This window comes from Tenrec ecaudatus, chromosome 13 (genome assembly GCF_050624435.1).
Source record: "Tenrec ecaudatus isolate mTenEca1 chromosome 13, mTenEca1.hap1, whole genome shotgun sequence".
NCBI classification, from domain to species: domain Eukaryota; kingdom Metazoa; phylum Chordata; class Mammalia; order Afrosoricida; family Tenrecidae; genus Tenrec; species Tenrec ecaudatus.
In genome coordinates, this window is record NC_134542.1 from 55,486,524 (window position 1) to 55,514,149 (window position 27,626).

Below are 27,626 nucleotides of genomic sequence, written 5' to 3' on the forward strand. Positions count from 1 at the left end.
TGCTGCCCCAGAAGGTTTAGACGTCGCGAGAGAGGCGCCAGAGCGCGGGGCAGCTCTTGCGACCCCATTGGGGGAATCTGATCCCAGGAAACCGGGCGCTCGCAGGGGGAGGAGACGCTTCCAGATCTTTGTGTGCACCTAAGGGGGAGGTGGAGACGGCGGACGACCTCCGCACGGCCCACGCCGCTGCCGCTGCCCGTCTCGTCCTGCCGGCGGCATGGTCGCACGCAGCCCCGGAGCGAGGCCGCGGCCGCGGGCCGGACTGCTGGCCCTGGCTGCGCTCTGCCTGCTCCGGCTGCGCGGCGCGCGGGCGGCAGCCTGCGAGCCCGTCCGCATCCCCCTGTGCAAGTCCCTGCCCTGGAACATGACCAAGATGCCCAACCACCTGCACCACAGCACCCAGGCCAACGCCATCCTGGCCGTCGAGCAGTTTGAAGGGCTGCTGGGCACCCACTGCAGCCCCGACCTGCTCTTCTTCCTCTGCGCCATGTACGCTCCCATCTGCACCATTGACTTCCAGCACGAGCCCATCAAGCCCTGCAAGTCGGTGTGCGAGCGCGCCCGGCACGGCTGCGAGCCCATCCTCATCAAGTACCGCCACGCGTGGCCCGAGAGCCTGGCCTGCGAGGAGCTGCCCGTGTACGACCGCGGCGTGTGCATCTCGCCGGAGGCCATCGTCACGGCCGACGGAGCCGGTGAGTCCTGCCCGGCCCCCTCGGGGTGCTGGCTGCACCCCTTCCCTGCCTTGCGTGTCTCCTCTGATCACTCCCCTCTCAAGCACCGTTCTCTCATTTCGCTCACCCTATTCCCCACGCAAACGGCCGCCCTCTCTGCCGCTCTCTGGTCCGTCTTTCTGAAACACCCCATTCATTCCACTCACCTCGATTTTGCCCTCAATAGCTCCCCTTCCCTAAACCCCCACGCTGAGCTCCGCAAGGGGCTCTTGTTTCGCCTGTGTCCCAACTTCTTCGTTTGTTTATAACCACTGAGCTTTCCCGCCCTGATCCCCATGAATTCTGAGCTGTCAGGTTTCGGTCCCTGTTAGCGAGTGTTAGCTGCTGCTTAAGATTTTGCAGAGAAAACAGAACCTTAAAGGCCTGTTTTCATCTAATGGCTGAAGATGTCAACTTCATTTTAGTAGCCTTACTCCACCCCACAGATGTTAGTGGTGTGCGTTTGCTCACAGTCCAGTCGGTGCAATTGCCTTCCCCTCACATTTCCTCCTCCGTCCAAGGAGATGGATTGTTCCTCCATTCCCGACTGAAGCAGCAGTGAGACATTGCTATGCGCTGTTAGTTTCTGCCACTTGCTCCGGCCAGCGCTAGACCTGATGGGGAAATTGCTCTATACCCACAGGCCTTGGAGTCATTTCATAAATGGCGTGTGGCCGAAGGAGTTTTATTTAAGACTTGTTATCAGCAGGCGCTGGTGTCATGCTATTTTTGTTCTCGCCCCTCCACAACAGCAATCTGTCTTCATCCACTCTTCCCTCTGCAAGCCACTCGGTGTTCTATCCCGCACTCCTTCTCAGGGACTGCACATCAGCCACACATTCCTTTCCGTCCTTCTCCACCATAAAACCTTCTTGCATTTCTATACTTAATGGAATCAATCAGAAGTTGCTTTCTCACTAGTGCTTGCTCTAATTAGGACATTGAAAACACTCCGAAGCCCACGAATCTTAATTCACCACCGTCCATTTCATTCTAATTCAGTAGTATCCCTTCCGGGACCCCAAAGTTCACAGTCCACCCTTCAAATACTTGAAACATAAGCCCAGCCTTCTCTGGGCAAGTCCCTTTCACATCGTTCCCGGACTGACTTCCACAACGTGTCTGCTTGTTTACCGTCACTGCTCGCTCCCTGGGCACCCCTTCTTCTGCCCCTCCACCTGCTCACACTAAGTTCGTGGCCTTAATCCTTTTCGAGGTAAAAGCTCTTGGTTCTCAGCAGATTGGTGTGGAAAAATGAGGGGGCCTTCTCCGACTACTTTCTGTACATGCCAGCTTATAGAGTCTAAAGCAGCGGTTCTCAACCTGTGGGCTGAGACCCCTTTGGGGGTTGAATGACCCTTTCACAGGGGTCACCCGAGTCATAACAGTAGCAAAATGACAGTTATGAAGTAGCAATGAAAATCATTTTAGGGTTTATGGGTCACCACAACATGAGGAACTGTATTTTTTAAGTCATTGTATTGGGGCTCAATCCATACATACATCAATTGTGTAAAGCACACTTACACATTCGTTGCCCTCATCACTCTCAACTTTTGCTTTCCGCTTGGGTTCCTGGAATCAGCGCCTCGTTTTCCTTTTTCCCCTTCCCCTCCCTCCCTCATGAACCCTTAATAATTTATAAATTATTATTTTATCATATCTTCACCCACTTTTCTGTTGCCCATCCTCCAGAGAGGAGGTTATATGTAGATCCTTGTGATCGGTTCCCCCTTTCTGTCCCCACTTCCCTCCCAGTATCGCCCCTCTCCCCGCCGGTCCTGAGGGGTTCATCTGTCCTGGATTCCCTGTGTCTCCAGGAGGAACTGTATGAAAGGGTGGCGGCATTAGGAAGGCTGAGAACCACTGGTCTAAGGTGAGAAGGGGAGTGGGAGGTACTTGAGCAAATCATGAGAACACCAAAGTGGCATAGGAAAACTTCCTGATGCCTCTACGACCACCTCACTTAAATGACTACCAATTGCATCTATCTGTTTCTGTAAGTTTAATAAAGACTAAAAGCAAGCTGGATAAGTCATTAGGAGTGCATGGTTAATCTATGTGCTCAAAGAGCATCCTTGGATCGCTTCTCACTGAAGCCACGGGCTCAGCAGACTGGGGAAGAGCTCAGAGAAGTTGCTTCTCAGTCTGCCTGGCCCTCAGAGGAGGTCAACTGCGAATAGTCCTCTCGGGCAGAGAGCCAGCAAGGCTTCCCCAGGACACACAACCCACTCCTCAAAGGAGAAGATCTCTCTGAAACCTCCCTGAGACATGACTCCCAAGTGAGGGTTTTAGCAATTTAATGACTCTCAAGCATCCTGATAATCAATATTGAGAGGAAGCAGTTTTATTAAGCGCTCATCACTGAGGACCAAACACAGGAGACCTCGTGGCACAAGTTACAGGTTGGGCTGCTAACTGTGAGGTGCGTGGTTGGAACTCACTAGCACTCCGTGAGAGAATGAGAGTCTGCTTCCGTAAAGATTCACGTTCTGGGAATGTGTCCTGTAGGGTCCCTCTGAGTCAGAATCATCCTGATGGCAGTCGGTTTGGTGAACCAAGCCTTTTGTCTGTCCATGGAGCACAACTTCTTAAAAATGGTACGTGCTTTTGACAACATTCTTGCTAAAAAATTAAGGAGCAGTTAATTGGATTCAAATTTTATTGATGATCCCACCCTTCTTGCTCGTTCTAACCTGCAGCATGAACTTGGCCCTATGGTGGCAAGGCGGATTAAAAGAAAAGCAGGGTGTGGATTCTTGATGGAAGGGGCCCCCAGGCTGTCAAGGTTAGCTTGATGAAACTACCCTGATTATCTGAGGTCAGATTGTGCATCACCTGGAATTACTTAGGAACTATCATACCCGACTAGCTTCATCTACGATGCACTGTCTTGTGTGGTCCTGTGGGATATGATAGCTCCCAAAGGAAGTGTTTGTTTTCTTTATTTCTTTTTATTCCTTCCTTCTTCCCTTTCCTCCAGGTGGAAATGGAGTCCCTGTGTTTTATGACTGTGATCTACCCCAGACAGATTCAGAATGAGGTCTCCTTGAATAGACGCCACAGCCTTTCACAGTCCTTCAGTGTCAGGAAGAGATTTCAAATTCCACGGTTCCATGGAACTCTTTCAACACAGTACATTAAGACTCCTCGAACGAGCTAAGGACATTTTACGAAGCAAAGTTCTATTGCAATGAATTATTGCTTCAAATTGCGTATAACTTTCAAAATACTTAAGGCACACATACTTGTATAGAGCAAAGGACATAGCCTGGCCATTACTCATGAATTCACATCGTATTCATGTCACATATGTTTACCCCAGGGCTGTTGCTTCGTTCAAAGGCTTTAAGGTAAATCATCTGAGCATTCAAGTCCATTTAGTCATTCAGCCAGTTAAGAAATTTAGCCAAATCTTTAGCATGGTGAGTAAGGAGATTAGGCTTGAAGTCAGCCTAACCAGGGTTTAATCTGACTCGTTCTGGGCTAGCTCTTATAATAGGAAAATTGTATAACCTCTCTGGTTCAAAGGTGACTTATCTGTAAATGGAACAATACTACCTATATCTTGAGGGCATGGCAGAAATTACATTGAATGACCCAGATGATGAAATGTAAGACCTGGTACAGAGCAGCTCGTAACAAATGATTGTTGCTTCTGCTGAGTTTGTTTGCTTTTATAAAACTATTACCCTTATTGATATAGCCAGTTGAGTGATATTCTTTTTTTTTTCTTCCTCTTTCTAGTGGTTGTGTTGGTGGATGCAGATACAGCCTAGCATTTTAATCCTTTCACCTCTGGGAAACAAGGTGCACACTGGAAAAGCACATCTGATTCATCAGAATATATAAAGTTTATCATTTCATTTTACACAAATAGACCTCAGACTCAAGAATGAAATATCTTGGAAACCACAGGGTGGGGAGTAAGGAGACAATAAGGCTCATCTATGCCTGTTAATAGTTTATCCCAGAAATCAAGCATTTAAGAAAATCTCTGGTATGATATTTACCAGCTATTTATACAACTTCCCCGGCTTGCCATGCCAAGGCTTCATAATCGCTCCTCAGTCAGAGCTGGTTTTCGTGGTAGTGCTAACTTGTCACCCCAGCTCTTGCTCAAGCGATTTCTCCAGGCCTCGTCCCGACGGGCAGGCCCGCGCCAACTTTCACATGCATGAACTGCTGTTTAATCACTTCTCTCCTCGCTGAGAAACAGGCGCTCTTTTCTTTAGCCTAGTCTACAAATATTTGAGAGGCCAAATACCAAGAAAGAAGAATTATTTAGTGTGATAGGCGGAGGAAAATGGAAGGGAAGGAGAAATGGAAATTTTATATTAAGACTAGAGAAAAAACATGTTTTGAAGGATATTTATGTAAAAAGATTCTGGATGGTACGGAAAGCGTGTTTTGGAGTGCTATGATATTTAATTTAATTAGTGGCTGACTTGATTATCAGTGGCAATAGAATCTTAGGAACAGAAACCATTTGGTTCTTATGCCATCCTCGACCTTCTTTTAAACTTTGTTCCTACCGGAATTTCATATATTGTTGCTATAAATAGAAAGATGGACTTAGCTACTTTTAGACTTACTATTGTCTGTCTAGAAAGGAAGACCAAGGACTCACCATACTTCGGAAGTACCATCGAGTCAATTCTGACTCAGAACAAGCCTTTATCGGGTTTCTGAGACTGCACATCTTTCTGTTAGCAGAGAGCTTTATCTTTCTCCCACAGAGTGGCTAGTGGACTTGAACTGCCAACCTGGCTGTTAGCAGTACCACCAGGGCTCCTTATAGATACATACAGCTTCAATAAGAAAGATATGCATGGGTCATAAAGGTCATGAAAGAATTAGTTCTTTTAATGAGATGTTTTTATGAACTTTAAAAATCCCCCTCATCTTTCTTCCATTTGAAGCAAACAACATTATTAGTGGGACAGGCTCTCTGTTGGTCGATCAGTGGGGTTTCCAGAGAAGCGGCAGTGAGAGGATTGGTCGAGGAATTGGCTCGCTCACACAATCATGGAGACTGGCAGAAACTGGCGGCAGTTCACCTCTCAGTTTTTGTGTTTAAATTTTGTGTTTAACTCAGTCCTTGTGAAGGACTCATGGTCTGAGACCCACCCATCTTAACAAGCTTAATCTATACATAAGCCAGCTGATCTAGACTAGACAAAATGGATCTCATCTCCAATCCTAGTAACACATAAATTCACATTTAATTAAGTAACTAATAGTATAACCCAGCCAAGTTGACATATAAAATTAACCATCAAAATTGGAATTTAAGATTTTCTCTTAATTTTGTAGCTCCAAGAAGTCACTTGACACTGACTGGAAATTGTGAAGAAAAAAAATTGATGTAAACTAAATATTCATGTGAGTTGCAAAGTATCATGAAAATTGTGAAGGAAAAATAAACTATTCATGTAAAGTATAACTATTGATGTAAATGACAAAGATGTTGGAGATGTCTCTCACAATAACATAAGCAGTAGAGGATATATGGTCATCCTCATTGTGGAGATTATTAACAACAACAGAATCATAACCAATAGCACTCACCCTCCACTGGGTGCTACCCCATGTCTTTTATGCGTGTTAGCTCGTGTCATTCTCATACTAGCTACATGGTAAACTCGGTGCCATCTGGTTGATTCACATTCATGTTGACTTATATAGGACACCGGGAACTGTAAGTCTCTGCAGGAGCAGATAAAACCTCAACTTTCTCTCACAGGGTGGCTGGTGGGTTTGACCCAGCGACCTTGTGCTTAGCAGTCCAACACTTATCCAACAGCCACCAGAGCTCCTTAGTACATAGAAAGCACTGTTCGATGGTACCGCCTACAGGGCTCCTTGGCATTAAATGGAATTTTGCAAAAAGAAATGGAAGCACAGAGAGACAGTAACAGCGCCTCCAAGTGGTGAGAAAAAGAACTCAGATCCAAGCCTGCTCTTTGCTATATTTCCTCCACCACTAAGAAAAGAGGTGATTTCTAACTTTACAGAAAATCTTGATCTTTTGCCCACTGCATTGTATTTAAAAGGAAAACATATTACCTATTTGTATTAGATTTAAGAGCTAGAAGGTGGCCCTGGCATGTGATTCCAAGAGATAAGAGAACATTACTTTATTCTATTTCTGAAATACCATGCACATTTCAGAATCTCAGCTCTAATGCCAAACTTCGCAATCTTAGCATGTCCAGGAATGATCTTTCCATTTCCTCACCCACCTACACCTGTTCTTTTTCGAGTAGGTTCTATATTGGGGAGAGAGCCCACCCACCCTTCTGACCAAGGCCATGGGGATTAGGTTTGATTCCAAACTTTTCCTTATTCCCCACGTCCAGTTGTTGAGTTGATTCTGACTGCTAGTGATCCTGTAAGACAGAGTCGACCTGCCCCATATGGTTTCCCAAGTTGTCATTTTGGCGGGGGAAGTGACGGTGGGTTAACGTTGTTGACGTTTGGGCTGCCTGCTGAGCTTTAACCCCCGTGCCACCGCCGCCACCTAGACACTCCGGGATTTTGCTGTTGCACACAGTTCCATTCATTAGAGGTTGCTTCCTCAACTGTGGACACCTTAATCATACCATTTCTTGTTTATGGAATCATGAGAAGAATAAATGGCTGTTCTTAATTCTTGCCATGTCTATTAGTTGTACTGGATGGTCGGTTTCCTCTCTGTGGAAGAACTCTTTCATTTGCAGTCGTTAAAGGGCATGAGGCCACTTTCTGATGTCTTCTTTAGGCACTCATGTATGCCAGTGTTATGATTCACTCATTTTTTGAAGAAGTGTTTGGCTCTGCCAGATATAAAGTCACATGTGTGTAGTGAGTGGCTGATGTTTGCAGGAGTCTTATTGTGATTTCAGATTTCATGAAACATAAAAACTTAAGTAGATAGTTACTAAACCCTAACATTCCAAGTACAGATGATGCAGATTTGCAAAGACAATCACAAGTTACTTCTTTTAAAAAAAACATTTTATTAGGGACTCATACAACTCTTATCACAATCCATACATACATTAATTATGTAAAGCACATCTGTACATTCTTTGCCCTCATTTTTTACAAAGCATTTGCTCTCCACTTAAGCCCTTTGCATCAGGTCCTCTTTTTTTTTTTTTTCCCCTCCCTCCCGGCACTTTTTACTTCTATAAAGGACTTGATCGTACCTTTTTGACCAACCAGTGACTGAGTGCCAGTCTCAGAGGCAGACAATAATGTATTCTTTTCAGACACCTGGGTTCTTACCCAAATCAAACTTGTCACTGGATTCGAGTTTCATGTGTGACTGCTTGAAGTGATGTAATAACAGATATGCTGTGGTCTCTCTGGTCTATCACCTCTTTTCAGATTTTCCTATGGACTCAAGTGACGGCAACTGTCGTGGGGCAAACAGTGGTGAGTGTGAATATCGTTATCTTCCTGATTGCTGTTCTGGAGTAAGTTAGGCTTTGATGTGACATAGACTCCCCAAGTCTTATCTGAGGACATGTGTAACCTACATTTTAAGGTAAGCTTTAACAATAAGTATTTATACTTTTACTTTATTTTTCAAAAATTTGAGTTGATCTAAATGGCCCCCCCCCCCTCAGTATGCAGTTCTAGGACCTTGTAAACCCGACTGTATTTGTAGAACCATCATCCCCATAGTCAGATATATATATAATCCATCACTGGTTTTCTCCCTTCAGCCGATTTACTGAGAAATTTGCAATGTCCGTCTCCCTTCGTTTATCGCAATGCTCCAGGAGCGGTCTGAAGCATGACTTGGAGCATTTCTTCTAGCACAGTCCTGTTGGAGCAGATTCTCCGCTTTCCCCACCTGAGTGTGTTTCTATTTTGCTTTTCTTCCTAAAAGATACTTTTCCTGGATATAGAATACTGAGTTGGCAATTCATTCGGTATTGTAAAGTGTTGCTGCACTTTCCTCTGGCCTCTGTGGTTCTTCATGGGAAATTCCCAGTCATTCAAATCTCTGTTCTCCCGTTCATATCTGTTTTCCCTGGTTGCTTTTACAGTTTTCTCTTCCATTTTCAGCAGTTAAATGTGCCGTGTCTGGGATTTCATTTCTTCGGGTTTAGTACGTTAGGGTTAGCCGTGCTGCTTGAATCTATCATCTTTGATCATGTGACAAATTTTGGAAGCTTTCTGACATGATTTTTCACATATTTATTTTTGTACCGCACTTATTCTCTTGTACTTCGCTGACTATGATGTATCAGTCGTAGGTATTTTTGTATTGTTCCACACGTTCCAGGGGCTGTGTTCAATTTTCTTTTTCAATAATTCTGATCCCCTTGCTATTTTTATTAGATCTTGTGCTTCAGACTATCTTCAAGTTCATGGACTCCTTTATTGTTTTGGTCCCTCCCCCCAAACAGTTTTATTGAACATTAATTTACATATCATATAATTCAATGGTTCGATCATATCACCGGGAATTGTACAATCATGCCACAGCAATTTTAGAGCATTCCCCTTTCCCATGGTTAAATCGCCTTTAACACGATTCATGCAACCATGAATGTTCTAATGCTACCTTCCCCCTCATCTTCATTACTTACTCCTGAAATCCCCTACCACCCCCCACTATCTTCCACCCCAACCCTGCGTTTCCAATATTCCCTTGGATCCGTTATCATCATTATGCATCCAATTCTCTTGGGCTTCACAGCTGGGAGACTGGGAAACTAGCCCTGAGGGAAATATGAGGAGGACTATATTCCCTAACTTACTACAGAGGGAATCTGGAAAGCTGGTATTTCACGGTAGGAATGCCTCCACTTTAGTGCAAGTACATGATCCTGTTTTAACTACCATTCCCACAAATTCTCCCATAACAGCTCTGCTGCCTTAAAGGGAACACATGGTTGATTATAGCTCCCTATAGAAGCAGACATTATCCTTTTGCTCCCCTCCCCCGCCACCGTGACACCCAAGCCCTCTTACATTCCCCCCCCCCCCCCCAATGCAGGTATTAAGTTTCCTTCCCTGTGAGCTCAGGGACCTTGATGTAGATACCACCCACCTTGTGACGCATGTAACTACTGAATATGCATGTCTTGAGGCTACCTGTAAATGTCCCAAGATAGTAAAGGCTCTCTCTCACTTCTCCCAGTTCCACGTGGTCCATCAAGAGGAGCTGAGGTGAGCATGCTACCATGAAGTGTATCTGACTCCTTATTTTATTCTCTCTCCTATCTTTCTTATCTTCTATGACTTTACTATAATCTTTATATATTATCGCTGTACATTTGAGACTTCTGGCCCTTTGGTTGTTGGAGGCTGGTCTCCTAGGACAGAAGAAATGATAAAAAACAGAATCATGTGTATGTATATGTATGAACGGTGATAAGAATTGTATGAGCCCCAATAAATTGTTTTAAAAAAACAAAACAAAACAAAAAAACAGAATCATGTTAAAGTGGTAAGGGAAAATATAATAATATACAAACAAAAATACTAATAATGTGTAAGAAGGAAAACATCCCCAACAATAATCAAAAACCCAGGGATAAAATTTCTGTCATGGAACCAGTAAGAGATACTTGCACTGAGATCAAATTCAGGTCTTGTCTACAGGGTGGTCATCTGGCCAAGTGTGGTGTTCAATCCAGCATCACCAAGATTACAATGGTCTCTGTCTGATAGAAAGGCTCATTGAGACTCTTGCCTGTGGCTTAAGAGGATCTGCCAGTGACTCAATCAGGCCCAATACACTGCAGATGGGTTTTGGGCTCCCGCTGTCCCCCATAGCCCTCCACAAATTGGCTGTTCATAATTTTTGCTTTGATGTTTTTTTCTTCTCACCATATTCGAGTTTTGTAATTGCCATCCTTGGATCACACAAGCTGGTGTGGTTCTTCCTTGTGTACTTAGTTGGCCCCTCACTTTGTTAGCTGCTTGTTTGAATACAAGCCTTTAAAACCCCAGACAGTATTCTGATTGATAGCCACGCACCATCTGCTTTCTTCACCACACTTTGCTGTAGCACCTTATCTTCAGCGATCATTCATTCATGCAAGTCAGTATCAAGCAGGGCCATGATATAAGAACTGGTTGTTCTTAAATGGGGGCTAGGATTTAGTACGAGCACAAAACCCATTCCTGGATCTGTGCATTTATTTTCTTTATTTGTTCATTTTAATTAATTTGCTGTGATTTGGAAGTCAATACATGTGTGATATCGTCCTATAGTTCAATCATGTCAAACCTAATCACACGATTTCTTGCATTCTCATACATGCTTTCCCAGACATACTTTGGCTTTCCCAGATTTCTTGACATCCTTTCCCTCCTGTCTCCCCATGTCTCCCCTACCCCCTACAACCCCTTCCCCCAACATCCCTAGGTTTCAATTCCCAAAAAATAATAAAACCCAATGGCGACACACCTCTGATACACACTCTCATGTGAACGAGCATAAACAGAATGTAACAAAATGGCCGTCACAGGGTTGCTGGGACGCGTCTTCAGACAGCGTGCTGGGTGCTGATGCACCAAGACCTTGTTTGTCCTCCAACCGACAGTGCCCCCGATCTTGTGCAGTATCTTCTCCTACCTCAGACGCCACCTGTTTTCCAACGTAAGTCCTCAGGTTACAAGGGTGTCTGGGGTGGAGTCCAGTGCCCCAGGGGGAGTTCCCATTTGGGGTCTCACCCATGCAGCCCCGGAGCATGATGTGTAGCCCGAGATCAGGATCCAGTGTCCCAGTATTCTATTGTTTTTATTTTGCTCTTCAGCCTACCCAGTGAGTTACAAATGATTTCTTTTCAGATGCTATTTTTCTCCATTATAAAATTTCTATTTGGTTCTTCTTTACATAGTCTTCTTTTTCCCCCAAGACTGCATTTTTCCATTCATTTCAAAACCTTTCTCTTGTAGTATTTTGATAATAGCTCCTTAAAGCCATCGTCAAATCATTTTAACATCTTTGTCACCTTTATTTCCCCTATACAAGTTGAAATTTTCTCGGTTCTTCATATCTTGAGGAACGTTGCAGTCATCCCTCTGGTGCTTTCGTAGACTCTTGGATAGTGTGAATATGTAAATTTGAGCACTATTCGGCTTTGCGTCCCATTGCAAACCCTGTGGAGAATGTTGACGTTTTTGCTTTAGCAGGGATCTGCCCAGGAAGACTTAAGCTGCAGTTTCTGGCCAGCCTTCTGCGGGTTACAGATCTCCACATATGTGCACCCCCAGGGGCTGATATACGACCAGGGCATGATCTATTCTGTGGTAAGATGCTTAGTGTCAGATCCCCACATGTCCAGCTCAGGGGTGCTCCCAGCAGTTCCTAAAGGACTCGGGGGTTCATTTCTCAACCTCTTCTCTCTCTCTGTAACCTCCTTGGTCCTTTCAGTTCCCATGGACTCTTGTTTCTTGGGTCTTTGGCCCAGGGGCTGGTGCTTTATTTACCCCACTCCCCCTTCTCTGCCTACAACTGCTTGTGGCTGTGAGTCCAAGTGACAGAAAGCATAGAGGGAGGAGAGAGCGATCAGCAACCCCCCGACTCTCCTGCTCATAAGTCCTTCCATCCAAAAGAAATGATTCCCTACCTTTGAACTTCAGATTCCTGGGAGCCTTCCTTGCTGCCACGATTGCTGCTGGCATTCCCATTGGATTGCTTGAGACCCGAAATAGAAGACAATGTTAGAAGAGTCTTTGGGATGTTTTGAGTCAGGAGTATTCAGTCTGCCTGGATGCCTCCTTCCAGGTTTCAGGCTGTGCTGAGTCCCGACTGGGGATCCTGGAGGGAAATGGTGGTATCGGTTGAAGGTATCAGCCTCCCCCAATCTGCCTGCTATTATTTACTTCTTTGCAGTCTGTAAGAAGCTCACTCACTCATTCATTCATTCAGTAAAAGAGACAGGTTGCACTCTGTTTATTTCATCTTAGTATAAATAAACTTTTAAAGGCATTCATGCAGAAAGGTACATAGTCATAAGTATACAGCTGAGTGCATGTGGAAAGCAATCCGTCTCATGTGCCTACCATCCAGGTCAAAAGATACAACATTATCAGTACTCCAGGGGCCTCCCTTGTTTCTCTTCCAAATCACTGCTCCCAATCTTTTCTTTCAGAATAAAATACCGACAGGGATTTTCATATCCATAGATTAATGTTGTCTGATTTGATCTTTATGTAAGCAGAATATGATCGTGTTGTACAGGCATGTGTGTTGTTTTTCTTTTCTTTTGTTCTTCATTATGCTGTGTAGCAGGTTTCCATTGTTCTTGCTTTATCTTCTCCCATCATATGAACAGACTCCATTTATTCATTCTACGTTCTTTGTTCCCAGTTTCTGACACTAAGCTAATTGTGTTTGCATTTATAAGAAATAAGCACAATCATTTTCCTCATTGTAAGTACGATTATTTATCAGTAATAAGTATAATTACTTTCCTTGTTGTTCTATTTTACTTTTAAAAAAATAATTTGCACCAATTTGGATCATATGTTCTGCTTTTCCAAGGTGTTTTATATGTGGAAACTGAATGTTTATGATTAGGTAAAATCATTTGAGACGTTGGTTTTGATTACAGTGGGACTGTTTTCACAGATGATTTCCTCTGAATCTTATCAATTAATGTGTTTTTGACCCACAGCAGTGTCTATCAAAGATACCCCAACAAAACTTTATCTCAAAAACTTAAATGAATTAAAAGTATTTCTTTAGAATTATTTTGTGATCTCCTTGGTAGACAATGCTCTTCAGTGTCTCAAGTCTGTTAGAAGTCACCGGTGTCCAGCAATAGTGCTTCCGAAGGGCCACTCCTACTCTTAGGCTTTGTCTAAGTAAACCAGAAGCTCATCTACTTAATAGTGCAACGGGGGAGTCAAAATGTCTGATCAAATGCATGCATGTGCTGTCGGTTTGTCCAGAAACAATGTCAGAATACTCTAACCCTTCAATGTGGGCAGGAGAAAACAGGACATTAACAATATTGCAAGCAATATATACAAATAATCCCGTGTATAAAACTACGTAGAATGAATACAGTGTTCTTTGGTTCAGAGTTTACTGTTCCTCTTTAATAAATATTTTCCTGGTGTAAAGGTAGTGATGAAAACAAACAAACAAACAAAGCTCACATTGCTTGTGAGAAAACACACTAACATATTCATATGTTCCAAAAGGAAATACAGGATTTATTCATTCTCAAAATTTTATACTTTGGGATAATGTACCAGCTGAGGTTGATCATAACAAAACAGGAAACGAGGATTCACAAAAAACCATTGTAGCCCACATAGCCCCCTTTCAAACATGTTAAGCTATTTCTCTCTGGAATGTGGAAAATAAATTCTATCACTCCAGCTAATTGATCCCTGACCTCAAAGTGCAGTTATGCTAATAGGGAGCACTGAGAAAGAAAGAGAGCTCAACAACTTTGGTTTTTGGAGATAATTATTCTGAGACACTTACAATTTATGACTGCATTTTGCTGTTGCATATCCACTATCAGAATAAGTAGATCCTTTCTGGTTTCTTCACCATGGAATATGGAGAAAACCAATTTTAGTTCTGTTTTACCGAGTCACTTAATCTTGTCAAATCTGCACTGCAAATTAAAGTAGGTATTCGCACAGATCAATGAAAGGTGTTTCATTGAAAATTCCAAAAAATCAGTTTCCCCACTTTTCTTTTGTGATGGTGACAAAATGATGAGCTTCGTACCTTTGAAAATGCTCTTTCTCCAGGAAGGGGATGTCGTTGTAGATTGACACTCATCAACTGCATGACCATGACCAAGATTGCTCTTCTCTTTCCTAACATTCAATCCGATTGTGTTGACCTCTGAGCTCTCTTATGATGTACCTTCAAATTAGGGAAATCTTCAGAGTATCCTCTTGGGGAAATCAGATACTCTCCCAGGCTGTTCACTGAGCTCTCCCTGGCCGGACTTCAAAGGCCCTGCAGAGAAATCCTCTGGATGGCTAAGTGGCAACTGCTGAGTAATTGGAGATTGCTGTTTCATGTGGTTGCCAGGCCTGGCCCAGCCACCCCGCCTTTTGACTGGGATGTCCTGTCCTCAGCTTAAGGGGCTCTGGAGGTGCAGTAGGCTAAATGTTGGCCTGCTGACCACAAGATTAGAGGTTCGTACACCCTGCCTTCTCTGTGGGAGAAAGACGAGACTGTTCTTAAGATTTGCAGTGCTGAACTCTCTAAGGAGCAGTTCCACTCTGTTCTTTAAGCTCACCGTGCTTCAGAATATTCACTGGCGATGGGAAGCTCTCACGTGGGGAGTACGGATTTAACTAGCTTTCTTTTTCCAGTTCCTTTGGGCCCCCTACTAACTTGGGGAATGAATCTCGGTTTCTCCTTGGTGTAAATGTTTACTCTTTTAAGAAGTTGAATTAACTTGGGTCATCTTCTCTGGAAGAAATTTCAAGGGATTAAAAATAGCACTCGTATAATCATAGAGTACCTACACCTATAGTGTTTTCCTTGCAGCAGTTAACAATTTTGACTACCATATATATGCGAATATAAGCCGACCTGAGTATAAGCCGAGGTGCCTAATTATTACCTGGGAAACCAGAAAAACTGATTGACTCGCGTATAAGCCTAGGGTGGAAAATGCAGAAGCTACTAGTGAGTTTCAATAATCAAAACAAATGAAAATAAAATTACTAAAAATTGAGACATCAGTGGGTAATGTATTTAAATATTTATTTTAAATTAAAAACATAAATAAAAGGACAAGTCATTTAACATTAGTAAACCAGCACAATAAGTGGAAAATAGGTTCAACAAAAACAATAATGTATCAACAATGATACTTAAGAGTACTATTCCCTGAGCTCAATCAGCAACCAAGCTAAAATGTAAAGAGTTAAAATACTTCAAAACTGGATTCCTCACCATCATCCATATCCCAGTGCAGATCTTCAGCTGGTGTGAGGTCATCATAGACGCTGTCCTCACTGAGATCGCCGTCATCTCCATCACTGCTGTCATTTTCATACAAAGCACAGTCTTCACTGCCATCCATAGCATTACTAAGACTACATTCCTGGAAGGCACGGACACACCATGTCTTCTGGAATGTCTTCCCATGCTTCTCGAACCCACTTTGCTATTAAATCATGTCAGGCTTCATGAGATTTCCTCCTTTTGTTAGCCGGGATTGACCAGATGACATCCATTCATGCCACATCCTTCGCACACGGTCTTTAAAAGGCTTATTCAAAGATACACGTCATAGGACGGCTCTGATTGGCTAGATGTGAGTAAACAAACATTCAAAGCCCTGCAGTGTCAGCGGGACTTTGAATGAACAGCGGAGAAACGACAATCACCTGCGAGATAACGGGCACTTGTCCCGTTATCTGGGGGGTGGCAGAGAGATGTTACACCTCGCTGGGGTAGTACTGACCCGTGTATAAGCCGAACCCCAGTTTTTCAGCACATTTTTTGTGCTGAAAAACTCGGCTAATACATGAGTCTATACAGTAATTTCCCTTCTTAATCATTCTTATCCTTGCAATATACAGATTGTTGTCGTTCTTCTCCTGCTGTGTTCCAGCTGTAGATATTCCCCAAGGCTCTGGGCCTAGTTTCTGCTCTTCTCATAAAGATTTACAGCCTTAGAAACCCAAAGGTGCAGGTCTACGATGTCCTCTCGGGCCCTGTGATTTAGAATGTACTGGATGGCAGTGAGCCCTTTGTTAGGCACCACAGTTCTTAGGTGACAAGAAGCTGTGGAATATTGCCCGTCTCTGCTCATTCAATGTCTTACAATGATGGATTAATACATGAGTGAATCTTGAGCCTATTTGAATGTAGCACTTATGGGGCATGATATGCTAGGTACTGTGATGAGTATGCATATGTCATATACGTGACCTCATTGAATTCTCCCAGTAACCCTATAGCAAGATACCACTTACACGGTATCCAGAGTCACATTAAAAGGAAAGGAGGGGGTCCTGACTAAAATCCAGCTATGTTCACCAGTATTAACCACCCTTCCAACTGCGGTGCTTCTCTGGTGTCTGCTGCAGTATGACAGTTCTTACTTCATCTGCGTGGTTAGCTTGGTTCTGCAAAAGATACATTAAAAAGTTTCATCATTTACTTTAGGAAATTAGGGTGCTGGAGTTTAATTGCATGTTGTTTGTTTTTTATGCCCCATGAATAATGAGATTGTCTAAATTTTTAATAGGTGTATCCACAGGATGGCATTATTTGGGCACGAGAGAAGATGGTTTTAGGGGTGAGGTTCAAAGCATATTTCATTTTTGCTAGGTGTTTTTAGGAGTGTGGTATAACTGACCTTGTGGAAGACCAAATGATCTGTTTCCCAGCCTCCATGTAAGCACTCTCAGAACAATTCTACAAAGGCTCCTGAGAAAATGAATGATGTTTGACTTGAATGTGCCATCCAGTGTCCTCTAAAGTCCATATCAGCATAAGGTTAAGGTTAAGGTCAGATGTACCTTCAACCTCCAACCATCCTTCCCAGGCACTGTCTGCTGCTCAGCTGGGTCAATAATTCATTGCAACGGCCACATAGAACTCATAAACAACACTCATGATTACAGAGTTTACTAAGAGACTACAAAATCTTCAGTTAGTCTTTTTCTGGCCTTTGACCTCTCAGGCACATGACCCATTGACTCTTGCCTGCTCATGCAATGTTACACAGCTCTCCCAGGGCTGTTAATAAATGGCTGCAGTCCATGCCCCTCCACAATGAGCCTCAGCTAGAAGGTACTCAGCTTAGTTCTGTGGATCTGCAAACCTACCTCCCCCAATAAAGTGTCTGAAGGCATCCCATTCCACAAGCCAGCCTCTTGCCTAAGGTACTTAGCTTCACTTGCACTGTAAGCTGGTAAACCCACTGCTCTGTTGAATGCTCCGTTCTTGGTTGTGCTGCTGCTGCTCCTTTGGGGTCAAACTTATCTCTTGGATGAGGAGGTTCAATGTACAGAGATCCTGAAATCCAAAAGGCATACTCCACTCCTGGCTCTTGCTGGTAGTGAGATCACGTTTCAGGCAGCAGAACGGCAATCGCAGTTAATATTGTTAACAATCACTCGTAGCGGAGTGCTCTCAGTGTCTTCTCTCGTCTAAGTGTAAAATATCTCGCTTTGTTCTGGTGGGTGGTGGTTATGCATTGGGCCGCTAACTGCCAGCTCAGCAGTTTCAAACCACTAGAAGCGCCTCAGAGGAAGGCAACGCTTTCTACTTCCACTAAGGGTTACGGTCTTGGAAAATCACTGGGGCAGTTTTACCTTGCCCTGTAAGGCCACTATGAGCCAGAATGGACTCAATGGCATTGAATTGCCTTGCCTTTAAAATAGGTGTAACATTTCAGTACACAATAACATATCTGTATAGGTAGGCACAGAAATGATAACTTCCTATTTTCTTTCAAAGACAAATAAGTACATTTCACTAATTAGCTATTTTTGGAGAATGACTGCAATAGCACTAAACTACTGTTTGAAGACCAAAATTCCCGCTGTTGTCAGTGCTGACTCACGGATAGCATCCTGTGGCTTCCCAAGATTGTAACGGTTGAAAGTGGAGAACTCCGCTGCCAGCTGTGCGGGGTGGCAGCGCAGCGCGTCACCACTGCACCGTCAGGGCATCGGTCCGCGCTGATTCATGGCGACTGTGGCTAACAACAGGAAACAGTTCCTGCCCTGTGGTAGGCTTGCGTCTGCTGCTGTAGTTTTGTCAGTGCCTCTCACCGACCAGTCCTTCCTTTGTGTTGTCTCTCTTGACCAACCGTGATGTCTTTTGCTAAGGCTTGGAGTTTCCCAAGGCGGTGTTCGAACTCAGTCAGTTAAAGTCTCGCTATCTTCGCTTCTGCAGGACACGTGGCTGTGGAGTGAGAGCTGGGTTGTCGTTAACTGCTCTTGCGTCCGCCACCGTCCCATGGTGACACGGAGCACAGGTGTCGTCCTGTGCCGTCCACGTGGGGAGCTGTGTTGTGGGCGGCAGTGCTCCGGGCTCTGCTTTCATCGGCTGATGTTTGGAAGCAGATCCCCAAGTCTGCCTGCCCACTCCCACCCCAGCGTCGCCCCAAAGCCCTGCATCAGCCAAGCCGCACAAAAGGCTCCCCTGGCAAAGGGTGGCGGGTGCACGTGGCGGGCCTTGGCTGGCCTCCCACACAGAGCGTGGGAATTCTACCGCCAAATCACGAGGTCTTGCTTCCACTCTCCTGCGTCTGCGCACATACTACACACCGGTTGTAGGTGGAGAACTTTATCGCACCGAAATGCTCCGTTGAAAACTATCTGGAACAAGCGGTGGAAGAGTACTCCCGTCTTTTGTTGGTCTCAGTGCCAAATGTAAAGCTAAATGTAAATTTAAACACCTTTTTCCCTGTTGGCCTTTTCCTGGCTCATGTATTCTTGTGTGTGTGTGTGTTTGCGTGTGCGTGCCAGCGTGTGTATCAAAACAGAAGAAATTCGCCATTTCTTGTTTAATGAAGCTTTTTTGAGGATATTAAAAAAGTCTTTGTATACAATAAAGTGATTCCTAAGGTAATTGTGTATTTTATAGTTCTAAAATGACTATAATTACTAACCGTTCAACAGGATTATTATGTCTATTTCTTAGCAGTGGAAAAAGTACAATAATCAATTTTCCAAAACGCTTACATGACCTGTACCAGGGTCAGCAATCTTTTGAGACAGAAGAGCCAGTCCTGTCCTTCACAGCAATTTAAAATATATTCAATAGCTAGCCATAAATATATATTTACAAACAAATGAAGTAACCATTATCTAAATAATATCCCTTTTAGACCCTGCACTTTACTTCAGAGATGCATATTTGGACCGAAAAAGCTCCTTCTGGCTTGTGAGCGGCAGTTTGCTGACCTTTGACCTACACTATCTATGTACTATTTTGAGATAATTAGAGCTTTTATTGCATCTACCTATGATACGTAAAAATGTTTTCTGGTTATCATTCACCAAATGTTTTAGAAACATGGAACTTCTTCTAAAATATGTACATAATAATTTCCTTCAAATAAGCACAAAAATATCACTGAGTGAAATAGCAGCTAGTCTACCCATAAAAGGGGCTTTAAACTCTTCTTCTTAAAACCTGCCTTAATCTCGCTGGATTTCAAATCTGAGAAAGGAGGATTGAATTCCTTTCATGATCTCCTACTGTCTTAAAGTGGCCACTTAGCACCTCAGAGTCAGCAGTACATGAGGGTGGAAGTAATCCCTACTTGTCCGAGTGAGCTGTTTCGGATTCATGAGCTAACAATTGCAGCAGAGCTGTATGCACTGTCAACCATGTAGAGTGTAGGTGCTACTAGAGATAAATGGGTCAATCCATGACCCTGATGAACAGTGTATCCTCAGAATATGGGTAGTTTTTCAAAGGTGGGACATTACGAACATGTTACTATGGAACGAGAGGCTATAAAACCAAGCTCATGAGCTTTGGGTTGATTCCAATTCATAGCCACCCTACATAGTCCCAAGAGAAAGAGATTGGGCACATAGAATTGCTACGAATCTACTCGCTGCCAGATTCAGGTCTAGCCTTATCAAACAAATGTGATTTTTTTAATATGGAACATGTCACAAATTTGTGTATCATCCGTGTGCAGGTGCCAGGCTAGGGTTCTCTGTATCATTCCAATTTTAGTATGCGTGCTGCTGAAGAAGCGCCAAATGTGATTTTTTAAAAAGGACGCTAATGTCGACATTTTGTTTATAGCTAAACTGTTTTATTTTTCAGAACGGTGCAAATGTAAGCCAATTAGAGCTACTCAGAAGACCTATTTCCGGAACAATTACAATTACGGTAAGGATATCATGGAGGCCTAGAAACTGCTGTGTTAAGAAGGGTGTGTATGTTTGTGTTTTGGCGTAAATGAATAGAGCAGTTTGAACATAAAGCTTAAAAGCAACACAAATATATAACTTTATGAAGACCCTCCCCCTATCCAAAATGATTCAAGCGTGTGTCATGTGGATAAAAATCTTAACACAGGTTTGATTGTAAAGCATATTGAACTGGTTATCATCAAGTTCATTGCATTTATGTCAAAGGTGAACTGTCTCAATCTTTTTTGTTTTTAACATAACCACCTCTTATGTGTGGGTGTATAAATATCGCATTCATAATAGTCAATATTGACACAGTCTAACATCTAATGTGGGACCCATGTTCAAATATTAATAGTCACTGTCATGTCCTTCAGAGCCTCTCCTCCTCCAAATCCTGGATGCAGAGTCTGCTGCTTAGTTGTCATGTCTCATTAGCCCCTCCTTTAATCTGAAGCAGATCCTTGGCCTGCCTTTGCTTTTTATGAACTTGACATTCTTGAAGATAGACCAGTTTTGTAGACCATTTTGCAGTATATATCTGCCTTTTTCTTCACAATTGAACTCAAGCCATGTTTCACTGGTGAGGAATAATGTTAACGACTCACCATAAGTCGCATGATGTCTGTTGGCAATGTTGGCTTCGATCACTTGACTTAGGATCAGTTTGTGTCCACTGAGTTTCTCCTCCATGAAGCTCCATGTCCCCCCTTTCCAGTAGATGTGGGAATAGGGAGCGTATAGGCTTTTCAGTGACCGAGTTTTAGCAGTAGCCTGCCTCCTCTTTCTTCATGGTGCCTCTGGTCGATGGGAACTGGTTCCAATGTTTTTAGTTGTGAATTAGTTGTGGGCATCACTCCAAAACTTGAGAGCCTTTAGGCAGCATTCATCGATGGTACCTTAGAGCCATCAGAGGGCTGAATTTCAAAATAGGTGGGACTCTATCTCTTGGTAGACTTTCTGCTCTCTCAACGATTTATAGCCTCAGAAATTCACAGGGGCAGTTCTACCTGGTCCTATGAGGCCCCTGAAGAGAATCGATGGAAATGATTTAGGATTTCTACCCTTGCCTCTAAGATTGCTGAATAGAATTGAGGTAATGAGTTTGGCTTTTGGGTTGTTCTCTGTCTTGATGCAGAGGAGACTTTGAGCTCAAATGTTTGGTGTTTCATCAACTTCAGCTACATTAAGGTGAACGCAAGTGTCTTTTGATACTCATAAGGCATGTGTAAGTGAATCAAATTTCTTTTTCCTGTCAGTAAGGAAAACATTGGCAGAGTTAGAAAGTAACTTAAAAGAAGTTGTCACCATTCAATGCAGGGCACATTTCGTTCGATACATATAGAAATGTGACATTCTGACAGGCTAAATGTTGACTGACTAGTACTTATTTTAAGCGTATTTGCTTATTGATTTTTCTTTACCTGCCCTCTGTAGTGCTACCGAGGGCGGTGCTGAGATAGCTGGTCAGAGCTAGAGCACTAGTGGCCTCTGTCATGGAAAGAATGCACATGACTGAATCGGGTCACACCACATAGCATACAGGTCACAATAGGTGGAAAGGAGCCGGTGACTTCTCTCTCATATCCAAATGATGCCCACATTGCTCATCACTTAGGGATTTTGCTTTGTCAGGGACTTTCAAATTCTTTGGGGGGAAACAGGCACTCAGAAAATTAATTATGAGAAAAAAATCTGAAAATAAATGTTTACTTCCAAATTATGTTGATTTTTCTTTGTTGTCATATTTCTGCTTGTCCATTAAAAAATCAAAACATATAAAGCAATGTCTACTGAAACAAAGGAACCATGCAGCTGACGTCTGGACTATGAGCCAACACAGGGGAGGTGACAGGATCACAGGGTAACTTGAGAATGCTAGAAATAGGGCAGCTTCATCCCTCTAAAGAGTCTCCCCCGCCCCATCTCTTTAGAAAACTTACTAACAGACTGGGTAATGTCGTGATGGTAAGCATGATGGCAGACGGGTTAAGCCCTAGCCTGCTAACGGGAGAGTGAGCAGTTCAAACTTACCAGCCACTGCAAGAGAGAGAGATGAGGCTGTCTGCTCCAATAAAGACTTGCCATTTCAGAACCCCCCGGGAGCAGTTCTAGTCTGCCCCACAGGGTACCTGTCAATTGGAATTGACTTAACGGCAGTGGATTTGGTTTAGTTTGGTCTGGCAACAAAACAAAGCATATTCAAGTACTAAGTCTTGATCTCTGTCGATGTTAGCACAGTTTATATTCCTGTAAGCAGCAATTGCAGTTGCAGGAAAATTATATCAGCCTATTCACTTAGCTTTTGCATATTTAAGTGTAATTTTCATAAGGAGACACATGCCCACATGTGCCCATATACCAAACAAACATACACACCATTGGAAGGGATGGGACTGGGAAGTAAGGGACCAGCTGCGTGTTTCGTTTTCCACTCACTAGTCTAAGTTAGGGTCTATTCAAGTCAGCATTTTTTGGCATCTAAGGTAAAAAATACCTGGATGACTTTGCCCATCCGTTTATTGGACAACAAGTGTTTAAGAGTTGACAGGAAAGAAGCCTACTTGTCTATTTTGGTTTCAAATGGAGAGCCTATTGTGGATCATATTAGCATATCAGCTTTATTGTCTTTTCATCTCAGTCATTCGGGCAAAAGTTAAAGAGGTCAAGACGAAGTGCCACGACGTGACAGCAGTGGTTGAAGTCAAGGAGGTTCTGAAGGCTTCTCTGGTCAACATCCCACGGGACACCGTGAACCTTTATACCAGTTCCGGCTGCCTGTGCCCCCCACTGAATGTTAACGAGGAATATGTCATCATGGGCTATGAAGATGAGGAGCGCTCCAGGTAATCCGTGCCTAAGGATTCAGAAACGTGCTCGCCTCTGCGACGCTGATTGCCCCTCCCTCTAGGACCCGGCCCTGGGGATGTGTGCACCTTCCAGGGTATCATTACATTGTTGGGCCCCACAATTTTACGTATTGGATGCAAAAGTGTATGTAGGCACTAAAATTATGGGTATGCATTCACCCCCCCCACCTTCCATCGGAGTGAGGATGTATAACTTTTATTTGATTCTCAAAGGGGGTCCATGACTGCCAAAAGGTTATGGACTCCCATTGTAAAATGTTGCTCTTCCACTCCACATTACACTGTCTGAGCACCTCCCCTTTGCATTTATCTGTGGTGTGTTTCAACTTTCAAAAATGCTTGCTGCTTTTTCAATATACAGGTTACTCTTGGTGGAAGGGTCCATAGCTGAGAAATGGAAGGATCGCCTTGGTAAGAAAGTTAAGGTAAGCCTCTATGTTATACGCAAAATAACACAGTTAAAGTCCAAAACTAGCTGTCTCTCACTTAAATTAGGCAGTTGTCCTGAACTCATGAGAAATGCCCAAATCTGGGGTAAATATGATGGGGCTTCAAAAATGTTGTGGGAAAATCCCATTATCTTTTCATTCAATTTTTCCATGCATTTTCTGAAGCCCCCACCTATATCTAAAACTGTTAAGGATTGAGTTTGTCTCTGATGTTTGCTTCGTTTAAAGCATGGATTCCTCAGCCTGGTGATCAGAGACCTAAGGGTCCCCTGGACGTGCACTGCCGTTCTTTTGGCTGGCCGCCAAGCACACTCACGCTTTGTACAGGCGAGGACTCTGATCGAAGGAGGGTAAAGGATGGGTCGGAAAATGCCAGTGTCTCTCCAAACGCATCGACCTCATTTGTAGTCATCGGTGTCGAAGAGAGCAGACCTAATCAGACCCTTCAGCTGTACGGGAGTTGTGTTTTTCAGTCAGTGACTCTCAGAGCTAGAATCAATACAATTGTAGAAACCACACAGGAACTACTATGGAAAGCTTCATTTCTCCTCACTGCCCTAAGCAAATCTGTTTCAAAGAATGTGGGGAGTCCATGGAGAGCGACAGAGAATCTAAAATGTGAAGTGTGAGAGGGTAATGGGAGCAGCCCCAAACATAATACATCCTCTTCCTCCTGCAAGCCGGAAGCCTGGGGAGACCTTTGCAGGGTAGGCAGTTTATCTGCTACATCTGGCACTGACACAGCAGACACATTGGGACTAAGTGACTGACAGAAATGAAGGGAGAATTGTTTTTCATGGAGAAACCCACCACCCTCCCGCAAGCGCATTGTCCTCCATCCCCCGTGTGTTGGTCAAAAGTGAGAGATACATTTCAAGTTCCCATTTCTGGGAGTTCTCTGTACTTCCCTTCAATAGGGGTGCTCTTTGCTAAAGAAAGAGGGGCTCTTCAGCGTGTTGGAATCTCTCACTGTCCTTTTAATTTGGTTTTCTGCTTGCTAATGCAGAACAGGAATTTGTCCTACATTCCTGGACCAGTTGGAAGAGCTTCCAACATCCCTGCTGCAAAGCGTGTAACAAAGTTCACTGCTGCTCTTTCGGTACCCAAACAAGAGCATCATGTAAAGGCCCGGGCGCATGAGGTGTTGGTCCAGCTTCTGAGTGAGGGGAACATATTTCCTTCTACAGGGAATTCACAAAAGTCTTTATGTGAGGTCATTTATTTTATGTCTGGATGTAGCCATGCATGCTAAAGGGAGGAGGCGAAGCAATATCTTGAACAATTTTTATTTCTTCTTCAGATACTTGGGTCTGAAGGGCTTAGAAGGATTGAGAATTGGCTGGACTGGTTCAGGTCTAGCCTTAGAGTTTGGGTCCAGTCAATTGGAGGATGTCACACAGCATTTTATGGAAGCAATTAGCATTTTCTTTTTAAAATCAATATTGTTCTTTTAAACGGATTTTTGCTATCAGTGGATCAAAAATTTTCAAAAGACTTAATGGTGGGAGAGGGAGGGGAAAAATGAGGAACCGATACCAAGGGCTCAAGTAGAATGTTTTGAAAATGATGATGGCAGCATATGTACAAATGTGCTTGACATATGGGTGGGTGGATGGGTTGTGATAAGAGCTGTAGGAGCCCCCAATAAAGATGATTTTTAAAAAGACGTAATTGCATCACCATGTAAATTACTCTTTGCCTAAGTCATATTAAAATTAGATTATTCAAGTTACAATATTTGGTCTGCCTTGGGGAGATGACAGTCACACTGTGTAACCTTTACAGGAATTAAATACAATAAAATTTAAATTGCAGCAAAGTGAAGTAAATGAAGGAAAAATAGTTACTTTCATGATCAGAAAAACTCTAACAATAGTGACTATTTCATTCGTGCTCTGGAGGTGTAGCGAGTTGGCCCTGAGCTACTACCACAGGTCAGCTGTTTGCAAGATGAGCCTGTCAACCCCAGTGATGATTGAATCTCAGAAACCCAGAAGGGAAGTTCTACTCTGTCCTCCAGGGTCACAACAGATCTGAATTGACTAGAGAGCAGCCATGTTTGGTTGTTGTTCTTTAAAACACTTGGTACATTTTCATCCGTTAATCTTCAGAACAGTCTTATAAGTCTCTTCTTTTGTTAATTACATTGTTATAAGTGATAAAAATGAGAATGAATGAGTATGAGAAACTTCCCATGATGAGAGGTAAAGCTAGATTTAAACTTGAGCCATCTGATGTCAGCTAATGTGGTCCCCGGACCAGCAGCATCAGCATCACCGGGAGCTTGTGAGCAAGAACAATCTTGGGCATCTGCAGTTTAACAAGATCCCCAGGTGATTCCTATGTCCACTGATGTTCGAGAAGAGCTGCTGTGGTGTGTTCTAATTCAGTACCTATAAGCCAGGCCCGCTGCCACTGAGTTGATTCGAACTCACAGCAGCCTATAGCGCTGCCGGACAGGAACTCTGCCACGAGATAGCGCCAGCTCTCTGCTGCCCAGTGACTGGGGGTTTGATCCATCTTCAGTGTAAAGTATATCAGCCTTGCTAATATAAAATATCAGTAAACTTTATCATGGCGTCAATCAAGGTTGGTACTGGCTTCTTTGTAAAATTAGAATTCAGGGTAGGACCATGTCTGGTAAGTTTGTTGTCGTTGGGAGATGCTGCATAGAAACCTATTTTCAAGAGATCCCCATTATACCCCAAATCTCCTTTTTGAAACTGTTCAAGTCACACAGGTTCTAAAAGGCTATGTTCTTATATATCTTGAAAGAAGATGAGGGGGAGGGGGTGGATGAAGGGAACCCTTCCTTTGAATTCTCCGAGTAAACTTTCACAGGCCAGGCTCGTGTCATCTCGGAGGAATGTCACAGGTATTAGACACGTGTACCCCAGTTGCAGAGGACGGCCCTCCAGGAAAACGTTCCTGAGCTGTGTATGGGCGACCGACCTCACTGTGATACTGAAGCTCAGAGCGTACGCGCGTCTCCCGCGGGTTGAGCGTTGCCCGGGAGCAGCAGTCCACTGATGGAGCAATCTGACTTTGCAGCCTTACTCAGTTGTTTGACAGCACAGACTTGCCGAGCCTCGTGATGTTTGCATGTGAACACGCTCTGTCTTACATCCCACAGCGCTGGGACTTGAAGCTCCGTCATCTTGGGCTGAGTAAAAGTGACGCGGGCCACGGTGACTCCGCTCCGGCGCAGAAGTCTGCCAGGAACTCGAACCCCCGGCCGGCGCGCACCTGAACTCGGCGACGTGACCATGTCGGACCGCTGGGCTGCGGGTCGAGCCTGCCTTTGCTGGACTAGCAAAGGCGAATTGCACGATTGCACGTCATGTTCCATTGTTTCCTACAAAATTCATGTGGTAACTTATACTACTTCTGGCTCTCCTGCCCTGCTTTTCCCTCCCCTTCCCACTTTCTGTGGTCTGGCAGCAGAACCTTAAAAGAATGATCTATTTTCTATTTCGCTAGCCATGGGGAAAGGGCTCTTTTGCAATACTACTAATAATAAATGAAACATGTTCATCACAGGGCCTCTTGGCTGGCGTTCCCAGATGCAATTTACTGTTCTGCACTCAGATTGGGAATGCAATATTGGATGCAGACATTTCTGATAAACCCGGAGAAAGAGATAGGCTGTGAAACTTGCTCTGGGACCTAATCACAGCTTCCTGTGCCTCCGCCTCCCAGCCTTGGCCTCCCTCGGGGCTGGGTGCTTATAAAGGTAACCGGCAGCTTGGAAGCAAATG

The 27,626-nt window shown here is 43.8% G+C and overlaps 1 protein-coding gene and 1 non-coding gene across 3 annotated transcripts; one reads left to right on the forward strand and one right to left on the reverse strand.

Annotated features, from left to right (window-relative positions):
- On the forward strand, positions 1-27,407 carry FRZB (frizzled related protein). Of its 2 annotated transcripts, XM_075529592.1 has the most exons (6): positions 2-695; positions 8,088-8,135; positions 20,461-20,526; positions 23,191-23,395; positions 23,781-23,844; positions 27,002-27,407. In XM_075529592.1, the coding sequence occupies exons 1-6, from the start codon at positions 218-220 to the stop codon at positions 27,116-27,118; spliced, it is 978 nt and encodes a 325-aa protein (XP_075385707.1). In that variant the 5' UTR covers positions 2-217; the 3' UTR covers positions 27,119-27,407. The 2 variants fall into 2 exon arrangements, with proteins under 2 accessions (XP_075385708.1, XP_075385707.1); XM_075529593.1 differs by lacking the exon at positions 8,088-8,135 and having other exon boundaries at positions 1-695.
- On the reverse strand, positions 20,285-20,390 carry LOC142425134 (U6 spliceosomal RNA). Its single transcript, XR_012779505.1, has one exon. It is a non-coding gene; the product is annotated as a U6 spliceosomal RNA (small nuclear RNA).
- Positions 27,408-27,626: the final 219 nt, after the last annotated feature.